The 18,796-nt window shown below is 48.5% G+C and overlaps 1 protein-coding gene across 1 annotated transcript in view; it reads right to left on the bottom strand.

Moving 5' to 3' along the window:
* Positions 1–18,796, bottom strand: part of Kdm2b (lysine demethylase 2B) — a 125,495-nt gene that overhangs the window by 57,260 nt on the left and 49,439 nt on the right. Inside the window, exons 9-11 of the mRNA XM_028765954.1 lie at positions 13,619–13,734; positions 7,576–7,702; positions 5,237–5,709 (exon numbers count right to left, since the gene is read on the bottom strand). Coding sequence (XP_028621787.1) covers positions 5,237–5,709; positions 7,576–7,702; positions 13,619–13,734 — 716 coding nt within the window. The remainder of the gene's footprint in view (positions 1–5,236; positions 5,710–7,575; positions 7,703–13,618; positions 13,735–18,796) is intronic.

Below are 18,796 nucleotides of genomic sequence, written 5' to 3'. Positions count from 1 at the left end.
ACACACACACACACACACACACACACACACACACACACACACACACAGAGAGACAGAGAGAGAGAGAGAGAGAGAGAGAGAGAGAGAGAGAGAGAGAGAGAGAGAGAGAGAGAGAGAGAGAACACAAATCTAGATTGTGGACCTCCCACCATCTTGCAAACTGGCAACACCAGAAATGAAGAAATGAGCAGCTTTAAAAGCAAGTGGGTTCCAGGGTGGAGCACCCTGGGTCCCCAACAGAAAAAAACTGGCTCTGCCCATCCTCTGCATCATGGGTCCTCCAACTCTCAGACCTGAGTGGAAACAACTCGTTTTCATCCCAAGGTGTCTGAAATAACAACAGCATCACTTCTAGTTTATGGGACACTTCAAGGCCCTGCTAGGGCTTCACACGGGTCAGCCATGACACAGATCACACCTCCTCCTATTTTTACCACGTCCCCAAGAACATCAGCTACCTAATGGACCCTGCGGGGACTGTGACCCAACTCCACAACCATCCTCAAAGCCAAGCGACATCTGTTTGGACAATGAACTCTTAATTTAGAAACTGACATCCATTTGGGCAACGCACTCTGAATTTAGGTCTTTCTTTCCTCTCATGCTTGGAGCTTGATGTCAGAATAATACAACTGATCTGTACGCGGCTGTGGAGAGGAAAAAAGAAAAAAAAAAAAAAACACTTGGCCCGATAACGTTAGTTCACGCCGATAATCCTGACACTGGAGAAGCTGAGACAATACTGCCACAAGATGAGGACCAGATCAGCTACATCTAGCCTGGGCTGTAGAGAGAGTCTGCATCCAAAGAGCGGGAGGTGGGGGTTGGAGGGTGGGATGGGATAAAGACAGAAAGGGAGGGAAGGAAGAGGGAGGGAGCAGGGAGGGAAAGAGGTAGAAAGAGAAGGGAGAGAAAGACACTTTAAAACAAGAAAAAAAGTGACTATCGTGTCTTTCAGCCCCACAGCTGTATAACCCCATAATCCCCAATAGTCCCAGAATTCTACTGCAGCCCCATAATCCCATGGAAATGGATAGGTGGTTTTCTATTCCATGATAAGGTGAGGATAGCCAGAGGAGCGTGAAATCAGGCCAAGAGGGCGTGTTATAATGTAGTTAATGACGGTTGGACGGCACTTGGCCCAATCACGGAAACAGAGCATCATCTGATGAAGTCATCCGCCTACACTCTTGGTATCCCTGCCCACTTAGGCCAAAGCCCTTGACAGCCCTGCCACATACTGGGCTAAATTCTAGTCACGTAGAACTGATCTGAGGACTATACTCATCCTCAAACACTTACCGGCCCCTCTAGCCCCTCCACCCAGAGCCACAGCCCATTCCAAGTCCTAGCTGAAAGCAGAGGTGTTTCTAGGAGATTCCTTGCTAGGCAATCCCTTCTTAAAGAGAATTACCTCATCCCATGATTGTTGCTCACCAGTGTGTCCCCAAAATTTGTGTGCAGCGAGGGGCCCAGAATGTGACTCTGGGGACGGTTTGTATACATTTAATCAAGTTGACCTGAGTTTCTGCTGGATTCATCTGGGCCTGAATCCAATGGCTGGTGTCACTTATTGACAACATGAAGAGACAGAGAGAGCAAAATAGGGAGGAGATCGATCTTAACCATGGCTTCAGGTGGGAGGGATATACCAAGCCAAACAATGTCAAGGACAGTTAGCTGCAACAAGAAGAGGGCGGAGCCAAGGGTGGGCACTTCCTAGAGCCTCAGGCTTGGGAATGGCTCTGTAAACAGCTTGCTTTCAGACTCTCCCCGTCCCAGAAAACAACTGAACCCACCCATGGTGTTTTGTGCCATCAGTCCCAGGAAAAAAAAGAAGATGGTAAACCGCTCCCTAAAGAACAGATGAGAGCTGGGGAGAAGGGGGAGCAGTGGTGTGTGTGTGTGTATGTACACGTGTGTAAGATTGTGTGTGTATGTGTGTAAGATCCTGTGTGTGTGAGTGTGTGTGTGTGTGTGTGTGTGTGTGTGTGTGTGTAAAATCCTGGGACCAAAGAGGCTGACCAAAACCAATCTCACCCTTCCTCAAAAATAAGTCCAGGACACAGTTCCCTGCCATTGTGCTGTTTAGCTTTTTCTTTTATTTATTTATTTATTTGTCTGTTTGTTTTTTTCAAGACAGGGTTTCTCTGTATAGCCCTAGCTGTCCTGGAACTCACTCTGTAGACCAGGCTAGCCTCGAACTCTCGAACTCTCGAACTCAGAAATCCGCCTGCCTCTGCCTCCCAAGCGCTGGGATTAAAGGCGTGCACCACCACCGCCCGGTAGCTTTTTCTTTTTAAAAACAGTATTTCAGTTGTTATTACATCTATTTATTCTGCTTCCACTATGTGGGCTCCAGGGACTGAACTCAGCTTGTGAGGCTCGGTGGCAGGCGCCTTTATCCACTAAGCCATCTTGCCAGACTCCATTTCTCTTTCTCTCTCTTTCTCGCTATCATATATTTGCTTACTTATTAACTTCATGTTTTTATGTATGTGTGTCTTTGTGAGTTTATATGGACCACGTGTATGCAGGAACCTGAGAGGGAGGAACTGAAAGTAACACAAGATTGTTACTTTGTAGAAGATCAAGGCTATCCCGTAGTTTTCTATGGGATCAAACCTGGGTCCTCAGTTGTGTTTTTTTTTTTTTTAATTTTGTTAAAAATTTTATTATGTTTATTTGTTGGGGGGCATCCCAGGGTACACCTATAAAGGTCAATCATTCAAGTCAATTCTCTCCCTCTACCATGTGAATCGGAGGATTAGATTCAGGTCATCAGACTTCAAAGCAAGTGCCTCGATTTTGCTAGCCAAGGTTTTGTTTTGTTTTGCTTTGTTTTATTGAGACAGAGTCTCTCTGTATAGCCCTTGCTGCCCTAGAACTCACTCTCTAGACCAGGTCAGACTCAAATTCAGATGCCCCGTCTGCCTCTGCCTCCCCAGTTCTGGGATTAAAGGTATGTGCCACCACCATCTGACCAAAATTTTACTTTTAATTGAATGTTCATTTGTGTCTGCATATGGTTAGTGCATATAAAGGAGCTCTCAGGGCCCTGAAGAGGGCACTGGTTCCCCGGGAGGAGAACTCAACTCCTTTCCTTTTATTTTTGGAGACAGGGTTTCTCTGTGTAGCCCAGGCTGTCCTGGAACTCACTCTGTAGACCAGGCTGGCCTCGAACTCAGAAATCCGCCTGCCTCTGCCTCCCAAGTGCTGGGATTAAAGGTGTGCGCCACCACCGCCCGGCTAACTGCAGTCACATCTCCAGCCCTGCCCCCATCACTTAATGAAGTACCTAAGTATTTCAGAGCGACCAAGAAACCTCAGACTCTGGTCCCTAGTGCTGGGAAATAATTTCATTTTACAAAGCAAATGGAACATAGAAAGCAGGATGACCTGCCCGGTGCCACACGGCAAGTAGCTGAGAACGTAAGTCAAATCTAAACTCAAGGATCTTGATTTCCTGGTCCTGCTCTCAAAATAAGTGTGTTTCAAGAGGGGTGCATCCCGTCAGCGAGCAGCGTTCCTTCACAAGACGCAGAGAGCCTCAGTTCAGTTACCCAGCACTACATGAACTCAACACACTGGCACACGCCTGCATTTCCGTACTCAGGAAATAGAAGCCGGAAGACTGGAAGGCCATCCTGGTTTACATAACCACTCTGAGGCTATCCTAGCCTGGGACAGAGGAGTGTCTGTCTCAAAAATAAAAGTTAAAATAAGAGACATCTCTGAAGACACCCAGTGTTAGCTTTCTAGGCCTCTCTACAGACTGTGATCTCTTTTTCACCAACCAAGTGAATAAGGTTGTCATTCAGCTAGAATCTAAATTTAAAAACTCAGCCAGGTAGCCACAGTAGTACTGGTCTCAGGACATGGTATGAGCTGCACTGTAGTGGGACAGGATTCTGCTCTACCTGTGCCTGTGATTCAGTGGGCTTTCTCACCAACAGGTGAGTCCAGCCTCAGAGGGCAATGGAGAGATACTAGAAGAGGGAAGGAGTCCGCTCTTCTACCTAGAAAGAAACCTGGCCAGGAGCCAGGGGCACTCCCTGGAAACACATAACTCACAGATGTTCTTAAAGCAAAGAAGGGTTTAACCTAGACACAGAGGCAGGAGCAGGTGGATCTCTGAGTTCCAGGAAACTCAGAACTTTGGAAATTTTGTTCCAAAACAAACACTTAAAAACGAATTGATTAAACATTTCACTTTACAGGATCTCACAATTTAAAAAAAAAAAAAAAAAAAGAAGTCGCCACAAGACAGAGTCCTCAGGTTTCAAACTACAAAAATACCCAGTAGAAATGGGACGAGGGGAAGGTGGTGGAGGACCTGCCCAGTGGGTGTGATACTCTGCATTCTATCTGGCTCCACACACAACAAAATCAAACTAGTAAGTGAGGTGTTCCTAAGACTAGTGATTTTTGTCCAATGGTTCCCTATACCGGTAATAACTGATAGGTAATCTGACCCGAGCCCCAATATTTCACATACTCTCAATCCTCATCACCCCACAACCCCCAACTTTGCCCCTGAGTCCCCGAGCCCCTCCAAGGCCAAGCACAATGTTGCCTAGATAAACTACCAATTCCCAAGGAAGAAACCTGAGTTCCGTTTCTAACACCAGCAGACTGTAAGCTGTGCTGTCCTAATCAGACCCTGGAGCAGCAAATGGAGGAGTCGTATGACCTCATACAGAAGACTTAGCAATGCTACAAGAAACAGTTCTGCACAGTAGGATGCCCAATAGGCACTGTAGCATTCCTCCTGGACCTGCATCCCAGCTCGACCTGACCCTCAGGGCCTGACTCCTAATCAGAGAATGCAGACGCAGTCGAGGTCATGGCGAGCCCTCAACCTTGGGTTGCTGCACCATATCCATAGTCAACTGTTATTAGGTCAGTCACCTGCAAGTGTGACCAGCTTACGCACACAGACTCATGCCCTAGGAAATCAACCCAAAACGGCAATCCTTCTCACGGAGTGATAGAAGTCTGTCTACCATACCAAACACACACACTAAATCTTCTGGGGATGGAGGGGAGCTTTTGATTCCAAAAGGATCATCAAAGAAGCTGGTTGTCACCTCAGGGCAAGCCTCCACCTAGCTGCTTAGTGGTCCCAGATTCCAATAATCCAGATAGGCTAGCCCAGACGGAGTATCAGCTCAGAACCTGGACCAACCCCAGAGTATCTACCCCTAAGCCCAACCCAGTCATGACCCCTGCCCACCTTTACGCCTTCCAGGAGGGCCTGGGGGTCTTCGATTCCCTCAGGGACACACTTCTTATTCTCTGGAAGAGACTCCAGCTTTTCAACCAGGGCTTTCAAGCCCTTCAGTTCAAATTCAGTAAGGTGAGTCCACTTGGTAGAGACCTCAGTGGCCGGGGAGCCTGTGGGCGTCTTGGGGTAGTCTATGGGCATCGCTGTGGACTTGACACTTTCCTCTGACTCATTGGACAAAGTCCTCTTGAGGAATCGCATGGCAGGGGCTTTGTGCTTCTTCCCTGTGCTGTCCTGGTCTTCCGACAGGGTGCTGGTGGGTGAGGTGGGGCCGTCAGTGGGTGGCTTGGGTGTTTTATCTGCACCATCCCCTTCCTCCTCTTTGTCCTCCTCCTCCTGGGGTTGTTGCTCACAGGACTCCTCCTCCATCTCTAGCCAGGAATCGGATGAGAAGCCGTCTACGCTGTTTTTTCTTGGGGCATCTGTGGGGAAGACCGTAAGATAAAATTATGATCACTTAACCAACGCAGGAGGCTGTGCAGACTTCACTCTTCTGCAAAGAGCAAGGATCTGCTCCAGGCCTCCTGGCCTGTAGAAGGGCAAGAGTCAGCCATACACAGGTTCAAAGCTCAGCTCCGCTTTTTCCACTTCAGTACACCCACACAGGTTGCTTTGTCACGCACTATGCCTGGCGTTTAACCATATATACACAAGTCAGTCAAGGGCAGACAAACAGGTGGCTCAGTGGTTAGCACAAGCACTGCTCTTGGAGAGGACCTGGGTTTGGTTCACAGCACCCACGTGGCAGCTCATGGCCACCTGTAACTCCAGTTCCACAGGGCTGATGCTCTCTTCTGGCCTCATGAGGTTATCTATCTATCTATCTATCTATCTATCTATCTATCTATCTATCTATCTCTCCATCCATCCATCCTCAGCTATATATAAATAAATAAATAAATAAATAAATGTTTAAAAAAAAATCAGCCAAGGGCTGACAAGATGGCTTAGTAGGATAAAGGCACTTGTTACCAAGCCTGACAACTTGAGGTCAATCCCTAGCACCTACATAGTAGGAAAAGATAAGACCCCTGAAAGTTGCCTTCTTACCTGCTGGCACACAAAAGACCACTCCCCACCCCTACCCCCACACCCCCAAAAAAGATGAAAGCAAAACTGAGTGTTAAGGGATACACTTCTTTTGAAGATAATGTTCTTAGAAGAAACGTTCTAAGATGATGGCTATATACACCTGGGGATAGACTAAACAGCACAAAAGTGTCTCCCTGAGTTTGCACAAAGCCCTGGGTTCCATTCCCAGTGCAACATCAGCCAGCATGATACCTGAAACTTCAGCACTGGAGACATGCAGGCGGGAGGATGAAGACTTTGATGCTAGTCTGGCTACACAGAGAGTTCTAGGCCAACCTGGACTAAATAGCAAGGCTGTACCTCAAAACAAATAAATACCAAAGAGTCCAGGAGATAGATAGATATAATTTGCCCAGCCCAAACCTCCAAACCCCTAAATAAAACCAAAGACAAGACCAAGGGAAAGAGGAGGGAAGACTTACTAGAAGGGAGAGATATAAAAATTAGGAGGCCACAGAAGAAACTGCACACACTGTGAACGCGAGATAGACCCATTTCATGTTCGTATCTTGTGATATGCCATATGACATCAGCCAGTGTTCCCCCAGACTACTAGCTGCCCCACACGGAAGGAAGAATACCTGGCTCTTACATATTGACCACGGCTCCCTGTCAGGCCAGTTGCAACTTCAGGGTAGGAATCAAGGGATAGGTTGGTGGTGGTGTCCCACTAAGTACCAACAGCAAGGCAGACAGGGCCTTACAGCCAAGAACCGAAGCACTTTCCCTGCCTCTACCACAGACCCTTCTCCCTCAAGTCTGTGTTGCTAGCCCCGCCCACCCCTCCCTTCTGGTAAAGTTGGCCTGGACTGTGAACACTAGCTATGTGTCTTTGCTCCTATGGGGACAAAACCCCAAAAAGCAGCTGGTAACCACAGAGGAACAAAAAGAACCTGTATTCTTCGTTCTGTGGGATGGTCCTGTTTCAGCAAGTACATTGGTGACAGGCTTCTTCATTCACCGTCAAGGGAGGGGGTGACAAATGTATTTCTTCTTAGGGTCTCAAGCTCCTTTTCTTGGCTTCTGTGTTCTAGGTTGGAGGCTCACAAGCTGGGCTATTTCCTGAGAGGCCTAATGTCCAGCATTCTGGCTCTAAAGAATCCCAAGAGACCCAGGACTTATCTGCAGGCTCTACACTAGAATGGATTACTGCACTGGCCAAGCAGCTGGCTCCGAGCTACACGCGGGCTACTCACCAATCAGCATTAATTCTCTCTGGTATTCCTGAGTGAGGTAGGAGCGCTGGGTCACACAGTACACATATCTCTCCAAGACATACCAGCACATCTCATAGTAGAAGGGGTAACGGAACTTGGGTTGAACCTGAAAGCAGACAACAGGTGGGCAACAGGTCAGTTCCCAGGAACCACGGGGAGACACGCGGCAGACGGTTAGGTTCCCTCAAGAAGAGCTCATTGTCTTAGCAAGAGCACAAATGGCAAAAGGGGGAAATGGGAGGTGTCACTGGCAGGGAGGCAAGAGAGAGGCCTAGGAAGGGAAGCACCAGCAGCATGCATGGATGAGACGGAGCAGGCCCTGTGGAAGGCCATCACAAGTTTTGGACCCTGAGCTACCCACCCTGGGAGGTGAACAGGGCTTACTGTGTGTAGAAAAACAGTTCTCTCCTGACCTGCTGCCAGCACTATGGATGGCTGCAAATGGAAGCCCTGCTCGATCCCAGCCGCAACAGGCACGGACTCCTCTCTTTAGAATACTCTGCTGTCTCTCCTACCTCCTTAGAAAACACAAGTCCACTCCTGTCTTAGTTAGGGTTTTACTGCTGCAAACAGACACCATGACCAAGACAAGTCTAATAACAGACAACACTTAACTGGGGCTGGCTTACAGGTTCAGAGGTTCAGCCCATTAGCAGCAAGGTGGGGACATGGCAGCATCCAGGCAGGCACGGTGCAGGAGGAGCTGAGAATTCTACATCTTCATCTGAAGGCTGCTAGTGGAAGACCGACTTCCAGGCAGCTAGGGTGAGGGTCTTAAAGCCCACACCCACAGTGACACACCTACTCCAACAAGACCACACCTCCTAATAGTGTCACTCCCTGGGCCAAGCATTCAAACCATGACAACTCCCAATCCTCATACTTCAGCCGACAAGCTATTGTGCATCCTCCTGAATCTTGGGAGGAAGGCCAGGAGGGGAGGACCACTTCGAACCATGGTGCAGTCTCACCTGCCTTCCAAGGGTAGGGCCTCCAGAGTATTCACAACGTCTGGTATCCACATCCAGCTACAATACCTGCCTGGGTTTCTACTAAGGGCTCCAAGGGACACAATTCACACAAGGGTCACAGTGTGACCAGCATCTTGTGGGGGGGGGTACTCTGGGGTCTCGTGGCAGAGCAACAATAGAGGGCCCTCTTGGCTGGTTCTTACAAGTGAAGGGGCAGGACATATACAAACTATAAAATGTGAGGACCTCAAGGGAATTCTGATGAGTAGCAGTGCAGGCTCTGCACAGGAACTGGAAATGAAAGAAAGACAAGGGGAATCTCCCCATAGATGGCGTCAGCATGGAGGAACCTTCTGGAAGCTACACCCTGAAAGGGCATGGAAGCAGGAAGACCTAGTAAGCTGAGTGCATGGCCCATTGTGGGCTGTTCTGCTCCTCCAAGCACTGCTCAGGGGGTCTTGCACGTCCCCACGCCTGGCTTCCCAGCGTTCTCTTTTTTCCAAGAAGGTATCTGTGAAGGTCAGTGCGCGCCCTCCCTTCCCTCAGATGCCACTTCTATGCCCCTGGTACATTCCTCTGGTATTTTTTTCAACAAAATCAAATATGAGCCGACCCAATCCCTCTGCGATCTTAAGCGTGTTTTTCTTGCATTCTCTAAACGCCCGGCTGATAAAGACCTCCCCATCTCTACCTTCTGGTCCTCGGGTACCTCCGCTAACCTCTCTCGGGTCTCCACCCCTTTCCCCACAGGTTCCAACTCTTCCTCCTGCAGACCGTTTGATTTCCCTGCTGTGGTAGATGAGGTGTTTAGGAATGAGATCATGGTCGCCGCATGCTTTTCAGCACCTTGGGAAGATGCGCGGAGGAGGGAGCATACGCTAGCGTTTTCCTTGGCTCCAGCCACGTTCTGAGAAGCCCAGTTTCGTGGTTACTGAACAGCGCCCCCTGGGTTTACAAGGGGGAGGGGGCTCCTTGAACTTGAGACCTTGACTTCCTAGGATGAATGGTTTGAGGGGAGGGGCTCAGCTCCGTCCCCATTCCAGAGACTGGGTCAAAGGATTTTGAAACAAATTGCCAATCCCTAAAATTGCGAGTGGAGGAAAACGGAGCCCTGAGTTCACAATTCCCAACCATAGACGTGATAGATCAAAGACGGCAAACTCTTCGCGTTTCAAAAAATTTGAGGCTATCCACACCACTGTGCCGTTGATGGGCACTGTGACACCAGAGAATCCTTCTAGTTTAGGGGGAAATTAGAGGAAGGGGCTGTATTTCAGGAGAGGAAGGCAAATCTCCCCTCTTTGTTGCTGAACCCAAGGGAAACTAATGGGGTGAAAACAAATACAAATGAAAGAATTCAACTTGGTTTAGTCTTTTAGGGTTTTTTTTGGGGGGGGAGGGGAGGGGCGGTAATTTACTTTTTTTTTTTTTCCAAGAGAGGACTGCAGGAAAAAATTTTGCAAAAAATAAACTTACAAACTGGTTGTCGCCTTCTACCCTTCGCCTTCAAAAGGTTTCAGCCACACGCCTGGGAACATTAAACACACGATTGCTTAATATTATTTGGTGACAAACTTGGAGCCTCACCAAATTGAGTTGTTAAACCAACCTCTGTCCAAAACAAAGGGCAAGGCAGTCACAAAGAAGGCCCTGTGCCCAGCCTAGGGGACAATTTATCAGTAGTGGATCTCAGGGGTTCAACTGGAGTTTCAAAGGCCCATTTAAGTGGCACCTGCCTGGCCTAAGCCACTCCTCAGAGGCCTGAGTCACCCAAGAGTTAAGCAGCCTCTAGAAGAGAGCTGAAGAGAGAGACCCCTGTGCTTCCAGAATGCCCCAGGTCTTAAGAAATTAAACTGAGAGGGTGGGCGGAGGTATCTTAAACTTCGTTTTTCTCCTGGAAAAAAAAATCAATGGGAAAATTAAAAATTCAATGGAGGGAGGAGAGAGGAAAGGTAAATAATTTTCGGGTTTCCAAACAGAGTCACTGGCTGCAAAGGGAGGGGACGCAAGGGGTTGTGGGGCATTACCTTTTCTAGGAAAGCTGATTTCACTAGAGACATTAAGGAAAGAAAAAATAAGCATAAGAAAGATGGCAGTTTGGATGAATGATCATCTGGACCATTCTTCCTATCCTCGGTAGCTAACTGGAGCTAAAAGTATGTCTGTCACAGGTTGTGGTATTTATGACAAGCTCATGGCAGAACATTCTGGTCTCTATTACACTTCTCTTCAGAGCCGGGGATTTGCAGGAAGGACAGGGTGCTCTATCAGTTCCCCAGAGGCCTGTACCTGCTCAGGGAGGGCCCCATGACACTGCTGAGTGTCATTTAGTGTGTAGCCAAAAGTGAAAATATTTCCTAAATGTAGGAGAAGTTTAGGGTTTTAGGTCTAGATAGCCCGTTCTGCCGGCCACCTAGAGCTATAAAGGGAAATACTTTTTCTAAAGTCACCCCCCCCACACACCCCTACGGAATGTCACACGGAGGGTTAGGGGCTCATCTACTGAGCTTTCTCTGGCCAACCTCCTTCATTTGTTTCCAAGCAAAGCCACGTTTTAGAACACTCTAGAACAAACTATTTTTAAATGCCCATAGCCCTCTTAAAAGAGCTGAGAGGGATGGCAAGAATTGAGCTGTATGGGGCTGACAAAGTAGTCCTGGTATTTTATCTGGCTTCTAGGACTCTCTCCAGGGCCCTTTGTCTGCTTTTGGCTCCTAAGACGTAAACAATTGGACCTTGTAGCCAAGCCCCTCTCCAAAGACCAGAAATCAAAGCAGATTAAAATGCCTGCTGTTGCCTGCAGCCCAGCCTGCCTCCCAGCCAGCCCTCCCCCAGCCCTCAAGCCAACAACCTGCTTCAGAGATGCCAGATGGGTTCCCCCTTAGAGACTAAGGACCAGGGCCCTTAGAGGAGGGAGGGGATATGCATCCTGATGGAGTGAGACACTTCACCAGTGCAAACAGCAGGATGCTCTGGGAGACTTTGGGGGGGGCGGGCCTATCACCATGACTCTTGCCTTGAGTGACACCAGTTGGAGAGGAGAACCAGGCTCCTCTCCTGGGAATTATGGACTATGGTGGGGGTGGGGAGAGTGGATGGGGGTAGCGGGGAGCAGACGCACTGAGATACACAATCACATTCCCATGGGAGGGCACAGCTACCCAGAAAGTTGCCAAAGTCTTGAGAAACCCCAGTCTGATTCTGGCTTTCAGGAACTGCCTGGAAAGTCTGGCCCTGACCTCTCCTCTAGAGCGCTGGGTTTCCAGCCACACCTGCTGGTCTGTTGCTCACAAACTGGACTGTTTTGCAGGGCTGGCCAAAGGACAGTCTAGGCTGGAGCCTAGAGTGCATTTGACTCAGACTGAAAAGTGACCATTTGTGCCCAACCAGTGATTTTCTCCTGAACAGCGTAAAGCACGAGCTCCTGATCTGGGCTGTGTGGACCTTTCTAAATGGGTGACAGGGGAAGGGGGGGGAAGAAGTCTATGGAATGGGGAGATAAGCAAAAGATCTTGGCCCACAACAGAGAGTTGGCCATCACAAGCCACTAAATCCACAAACAGGAAATTCAAGCATGCCCTGGGCACACTCAACACCTCCCTCACTTTGACTCCAGTGTTATCAATTCCTGAAGACGGAGACCTGAAAACAAGACCAGAAAGAGACATTCTGACCAGAACGGTGTCAGGTGTTTCTTTACAGAGGCCAAGCACACCAACATCAGGGCCAAAAAGCCACCTCTGAGGCAAATACCTGAGGAGAAGTGGTTTGTCCATACCATGGAGCTCTACTCAGTGATGAACTGGGCTGGCAGTGGCGACCCAGGGATGTACCTTGAAAATATCGGGCTGAGTCAAAGAGTCCAGATATGGAAGGTTACACAGTACATGACTCCATCCTCAGCAAAGGTTCCAAACTGGCAAATTCATCGAGACTGAAGGTTATATCGGGGCTGTCAGGAGTGGAGAAAGAGGAAAAGAGCCTGCTAAGGGGAACGGGGGTTCCTTGGTGCATAGAAGGTGTGCGTGAAATATGCTAGGATTAGTGGTGAAGGCTACACACTAAAAATACAGAATTGTACATCTCAAATGGCGAATTTTAAAGCATGTGAGTGATACCTCAATTCAAAGGAAAAAAAAAACATTAAATAGCCACATTAAAACAAGAGAGAGAGAGAGAGAGAGAGAGAGAGAGAGAGAGAGAGAGAATAATGAAATAGGCCCTTTTTATCACAGAGCTTCAGTTCCTCATCCATGAACCTGTCTCAGATTCCTGGGGACATGGGGTCAGGCCACGGCATTGGAAAGAGGGTGGCCAAGTCCTAACCATCAAAGATAATTCAGAGAAAATGGCAGAACAAAAGGCACTGATGGCCCTTACATCAGGAGAGATTTCATAGCTGAGAAAGCATGTCCTGAGTTGTCAGTGAGGATGGGCACAGGGAAGCAGCAGCCCCAGAGCTCAGAAACAGGACGAGAGACCTGGACACCGGCTTCCTTTCCACCAGACTTCAATTTCCCAAGGAAATGCTTAGGAGCCATGTGATTTTGGACCAGGCCAGGAAGGCCTCCCATGCCCTATAAATTTCAGCAACAAGAACAACAGAAAGGTCCACGCATCTTTCTACATAAGCAAAGAAGAAGAAGACTGGGTTCTTCCTGCTGTTCTCTCAAGATATACACACACAGACACTTGGTCAGGTATGGATATATAAGCAGTAGTTCCGTAAAGGGTTGGTTTTGGTTTTTTGTTTTTTAATGAAAAAAATATATCTCAGACTGGTCCCACCCTACGTAGCTGGGGCTGGCCTTGAACTTCTGATCCTCTGCCTCCATTCCCAAATGTCGAGATTACAGACATGTACAAACAGGATGCCCAACTTTTCCACTAAGGATTCTGTCTGCCTATGGCCTGACCTTGAACAGAAACTCCAGGGAATTGGGGGTAGCTTCTTGTGGACGGACTGACAGCTCCCTGTAGAGACAGGGAGCAGGAGCGGGAAGGAACTGAAGAGGCGTGGAGAAAGGCCAGGGAAGGAAGGCGCCTCTTACCCGGGTCCTGTCCTCGATCTCGTAGATCCGCAGCTGCATGGGCACGTTGAAGCTGTGCAGGATGTTCCCGCCGAACACCAGAGAGTCCACGGGTGTGTACACTGCATGGATCCAACCTGAGAGGAGAGGGCAGAGGGAGCGTGAGCCCTAACTCCTCTCACAAGACTGGAGGGAGGGAAAGCTAGAACACAGGAGGGCACAGGGGACACGGATGTGCAAGGACATGTGACGCAGACACCAAGGCTCCCTCCCAGACAGCCTGAGGGATGTAGCCAGCAACCCCTAGAGACCCCCAGCTAACTCAAGGCAGGTGCTGGGATGCTGCAGGCAAAAGCCTGTCTTGAAGACCTTGGTGATCAAACCGTCCTACTGAGACTTGGCTGTAGCCAGGGACAGAGGGCCCCGGTCTCAGCATCAAGCCGAGCTAGAAGGCAGGAGGTCCCTCCTGGGCTGTACATCTCTCCTCAGCCTTTTCTTAGTCATTCCTTGGAACACTGGTCCCTGGAGGGCTCATATGCGACAGCTCAGAGGAACAACCATCAAACCTAGGCACATCTTTTTATTTTTATTTTTTTTTTTTTATTGTTCGAGACAAGGTTTCTCTGTATAGCCCAGGTTGTCCTGGAACTCACTCTGTAGACCAAGCTGGCCTCAAACTCAGCCTGCCTCTGCCTCCCAAATGCTGGGATTAAAGGCGTGTGCCACCACCGACACTATCCAGCAAACCTAGGTATATCTTGTTTGCATGAAATCCTCCCAGGCCCATTGCCAAGTCATCTCCTTAGTCACAGGATGCTGGTACCTCATCTCAGCTTCCTCCACCCATTTTCCTCATGTACTAAGTGCTGTGGGCAGCCATCTCTTCTGCACAATGCAACTTCCGAACCGTGTGGGCCACACTTGTGATCTCCCCAAGGTACGCTCTAAGGGCTTTCCAGGCCTTGGTTTATTAATTCTTAAAGTAGCCATCTCTTTCCAACTACAATCGACAGGTGGAGAAACGGAGGTGTGTTAAAGTGAAATCATCTGCAAGTATTTTTTGAACCCCAAAGTTATCCTCTACCTGGTTTGTGGAGGCTTTAGTTGACAATATCAAACCTCCATTGAGACTGGATACAATTGCCGGTGCAGAAAATGGAGCTAGAGGGCATACAGCTTTATAGCATCTCCAGTCAGCAGATGCTCAAAGGCTAAGAGTCCTTGTTACTGGCGGTGGTGGTGGACACCTTTAGTCGCAGCAGAGGTAGGCAGATCTCTGAGTTCAAAGCCAGTCTGGTCTACATAGCGAATTCCAGGATGGTAGTGGCTATACAGAGTACTCATGCTGAAAACACACACACGCACAGAGACATGACAACATACCAGGAAGCAAGGAGAAATACATTGAGACGTAGGGACAATGGCAACAATGCTGAGGACAGCAGTGGGAAAAGTCAAGAGTGGAAGCTGGAAGAGGGTCAGCACAGGGGAGAGAGAGCAAACAGGAACAGACAGGAGATCCTTTCACTCAAAGGAACATTCTGGAACCCAACCTAACTCCATGCCTAAGCCCAAACAGTTCCAGCTCTCTCTCTCCCAGTCGAGTTGAGGCATCCGTTCTCAGGCTCACGATCTACACCTGCTGCAGGGAACGGAGCCACCACATGGGTCTGCTACTGTTGACAGCGCCATAGTGTTCGAGACTGAAACAACACTTCCTCAGACTGGGCTGAGGGTGTCAGACCCTCGAGATCCTATTCCTCAAAACTCTTCACATGGCAAACCGTCATGGTTTGAATATGCTTGTCCCAGGGAGTGGCACTATTAGGAGGTGTGGCTTTGTTGGAATAGGTGTGTGACTGTGGGCATGGGCTTTAAGACCCTCATCCTAGCTGCCTGGAAGTCAGACTTCCACTAGCAGATGAAGATGTAGAACTCTCAGCTCCTCCCATACCACGCCTGCCTGGATGCTGCCATGTTCCTGCCTTGATGATAATGGACGGAACCTCTGAACCTGTGAGACAGCCCCAATTAAATGTCCTTCCTAAGAGTTGCCTTGGGGGCAGTGGTGGTGCACGCCTTTAATCCCAGCACTTGGGAGGCAAAGGCAGGTGGATTTCTGAGTTCAAGGACAGCCTGGTCTACAGAGTGAGTTCCAGGACAGCCAGGGCTATACAGAGAAACCCTGTCTCGAAAAACAAAACAAGAGTTGCCTTGGTCATGGTGTCTGTTCACAGCAGTAAAATCCTAAGACACCACCCTTCCCTTTACCCAAGCCTGAGCTTAGGGAACTTGGTTCTAGACTCTCCCCAGGAAAACATCCCTTTTCTGGCTATGTGTGCCCACCTGAAGACTATTTACCTTCCTTGTGGGGAACCTGGTGAGCAGGAACTCAAGTGCTACAAGCAGTCACCGTTGACATTGGTTTGGAAAAGGATGGCGCCCACATTAATACATTCTGATTAACTCCGACTCTCCTGCAGGCAGCCATGGAGGCTCTCTAGACTTACACTGATCACCTTGGCATGTGAACAGAAGTCAGATGCCACTGTAGGTAGGTAGGGAATCTGTATGCCAGCTGTTCAAGGGATGCTAGAAGCTTCTACCGACTTCCCTTCCCCTCCTAGGGTAGCGCAGGTGGATCAGGCAGACTGCCTTGGATTAAAATGGCTGCTGAGTTCCTCTCCGGCCCTGCTTACATTTCGCTTCCCTATTTCAATGATGCCCTTCGGAAAAAATGGGAAGGGAAACCATGGCATTCAAAACCCCATCTCTCCCCATTCTCCTGAGGATGGCTCAATTCATGACAATATTCTGGGAAGCCTGGAACTGGTGTCCAGGGTTATAACTGGGCAGGAGGGGCCAGCATCTGCCATCAGTAATATGAAGGCAATCAGCAACTTATATTCAGGCCAAGCAACCAGGGATGGATGCTGATATGGAAGGAACACCGTGACCCACAAAACCCTCGGACTGGGTGATTTCTGGGACCCGAGGGGGCCAGGAACAACAGAGTCACAAGGAGTCTCATCTACAGCCCCAGGGCTCAGAATGCAGACTACAAGCCCCTTGGCACATCTGCCTCCATTTTTCCAGTTGCTGTAGAGATGACATCACAGATTCCATGAGCGCCCCACCCCCACCTCCTGGCCTCTGTCGCTGCTGACTAGCAAACTACAGGCTGCATCTGACCCAAGGGCACGTTAAGCTTGATCTACCTCATGTTACAAAATGGGAGATGTCACCTGAGACTCTGAATTGCTTTTCTCCTATGGAGATGGATACACAAGCCAGCCCCCAATATTACCTGGTCCTGAAGCACCAAAGCTAGGCAGCCATTGCCAAATTTCCGGTCCCTCCAGCGCTGTCTGCAGTTCACCCGATTCCCATGCTTCCCTGTTCTGTACCCATTTTATAGCTGGTGGACCGCCAAAGGCCCAATAACATTATAATACCGTCAAGAATGCAGATTTGCCATTACTGACTTGCTGGCCTCACCAGGTCGTTCATGTCTCTCATTTTGATTTTGTTTTCTTTCTTTCTTTTTTTTTTTAAATTCAAAGACAGGATCACACTGGGTAGCGTTGGCTGGCCTATAACACCTATGTAGACCAGGCTGGCTTTGAATTCACAGAGATCCATCTGACTCTGTCTCCAGGTGCTGGGATTAAAGATGTGAGCTGCCATCCCCAGCAAAACTGTTACAAGTAACATTCTGCAGCCCAGAGGAGCCTTCTCCTGCCTCAGAAGGAAATGGTTCCCTCATGATGGTTCTTACTCCAAGACAAGGGTAGGGAATACGTTCAGAGCAGCCCAAGTCTCTTGGCTACAAGATATTCAGACATTGCTACTCACAGGTATACCTAACAGGGTGCCCATACTGGCACTAAACATCATACCTGCCACCTGGCTGGAAACGCAGCCAAGAGAAAGGGACTGTGTCTTACATCTCCTCAGCCCCTCCCTCACTGTCCGAAACCAGTGTGGCTCTAACAACATTTGCTATATGTGCTTTAATCACAGAACATGGGAGGTGAAGGTAGGAGGATCACAAGTTCAAAGTCATCCTCTACTACGACCAGTTTGAAGCCAGCCTGGATCATCTTCAATGATCTTCCTCTGCCATGGAGCTTTCCTGGCCTGTCAAGGGATGGAGACTGGAAAGCAGCAGCCTCCATCTCCTTTGCATGGCTCCTTGGCACTCAGACACAGAAGAAAAGAAGACACACAGTGAACCACTCTAACCCACTAGCATCCTATGAGCTCTCAAAGAACTCGACACTGAGGGCTTAAGGCAGCAGAACACACGGCCAAAGTCAGTGTTTGAAGGTTTATTTGGTGGAGCATTTACCCACGGTTTGAGACCCTGGGTTCATTTCTTAGGCAGGCAGGCAAACAGACAAACACACACACACACACACACACACACACACACACACCACAGAGAAAGGAGAAAGACAAACTCACTGTGCAGGCTGGTCATTATGGTATATGTCTATAGTCCAAACATTTAAAATGGGAGGGGGGCAGATCATGAGTTCTAGTCATGATATATGTATCATGAGTTATATATCAAATCTCTGTCTCAGGCTAGATATGATGCCACACACCTGTAATCCTAGAATTTTGGAAGTAGAGGCAAGAGGATCAGGAGTTGGAAGACCTTTCTTAGCTACATAGTAAAATCAAAGTCAATCTAGGTGATCCCATAGACACCTAGGTCTATGGGATAAAAATTTAAACCTCGGGGCCAGCAAGATGGCTCAACAGGTTAGTGTACTTGCCACCAAAGACAATGACATGATTTTGAGCCCTAGGGACCCACATGGTGGGAGCAGGGAACCAATTCTCACAAGCTATCATAAGGTTTCCAGACTCAACCACCTGACACACACACAAAACACAAATAGAAATAAAATAAAATAAAATAAAATAAAATAAAATAAAATAAAATAAAATAAAATAAAATTCTTATCTTTTAATGTTGCCTGGCAGCCTCAAATTAAAAAAAAAAAAAAAGTAGCCGGGTAGTGGTGGTGCACGCCTTTAATCCCAGCACTTGGGAGGCAGAGGCAGGCAGATTTCTGGGTTAGAGAGTTCGAGGCTAGCCTGGTCTACAGAGTGAGTTCCAGGACAGCCAGGGCTACACAGAGAAATCCTGTCTCGAAAAACCAAAAAAAAAAAAAAAAAAAAAAAAAA

This window comes from Grammomys surdaster, unplaced genomic scaffold, assembly GCF_004785775.1.
Source record: "Grammomys surdaster isolate TR1022 unplaced genomic scaffold, NIH_TR_1.0 166, whole genome shotgun sequence".
Classification (NCBI taxonomy): Eukaryota; Metazoa; Chordata; class Mammalia; order Rodentia; family Muridae; genus Grammomys; species Grammomys surdaster.
Note: the sequence above shows the minus strand (reverse complement) of the source record. Positions and strands in the feature narration are given on the sequence as shown.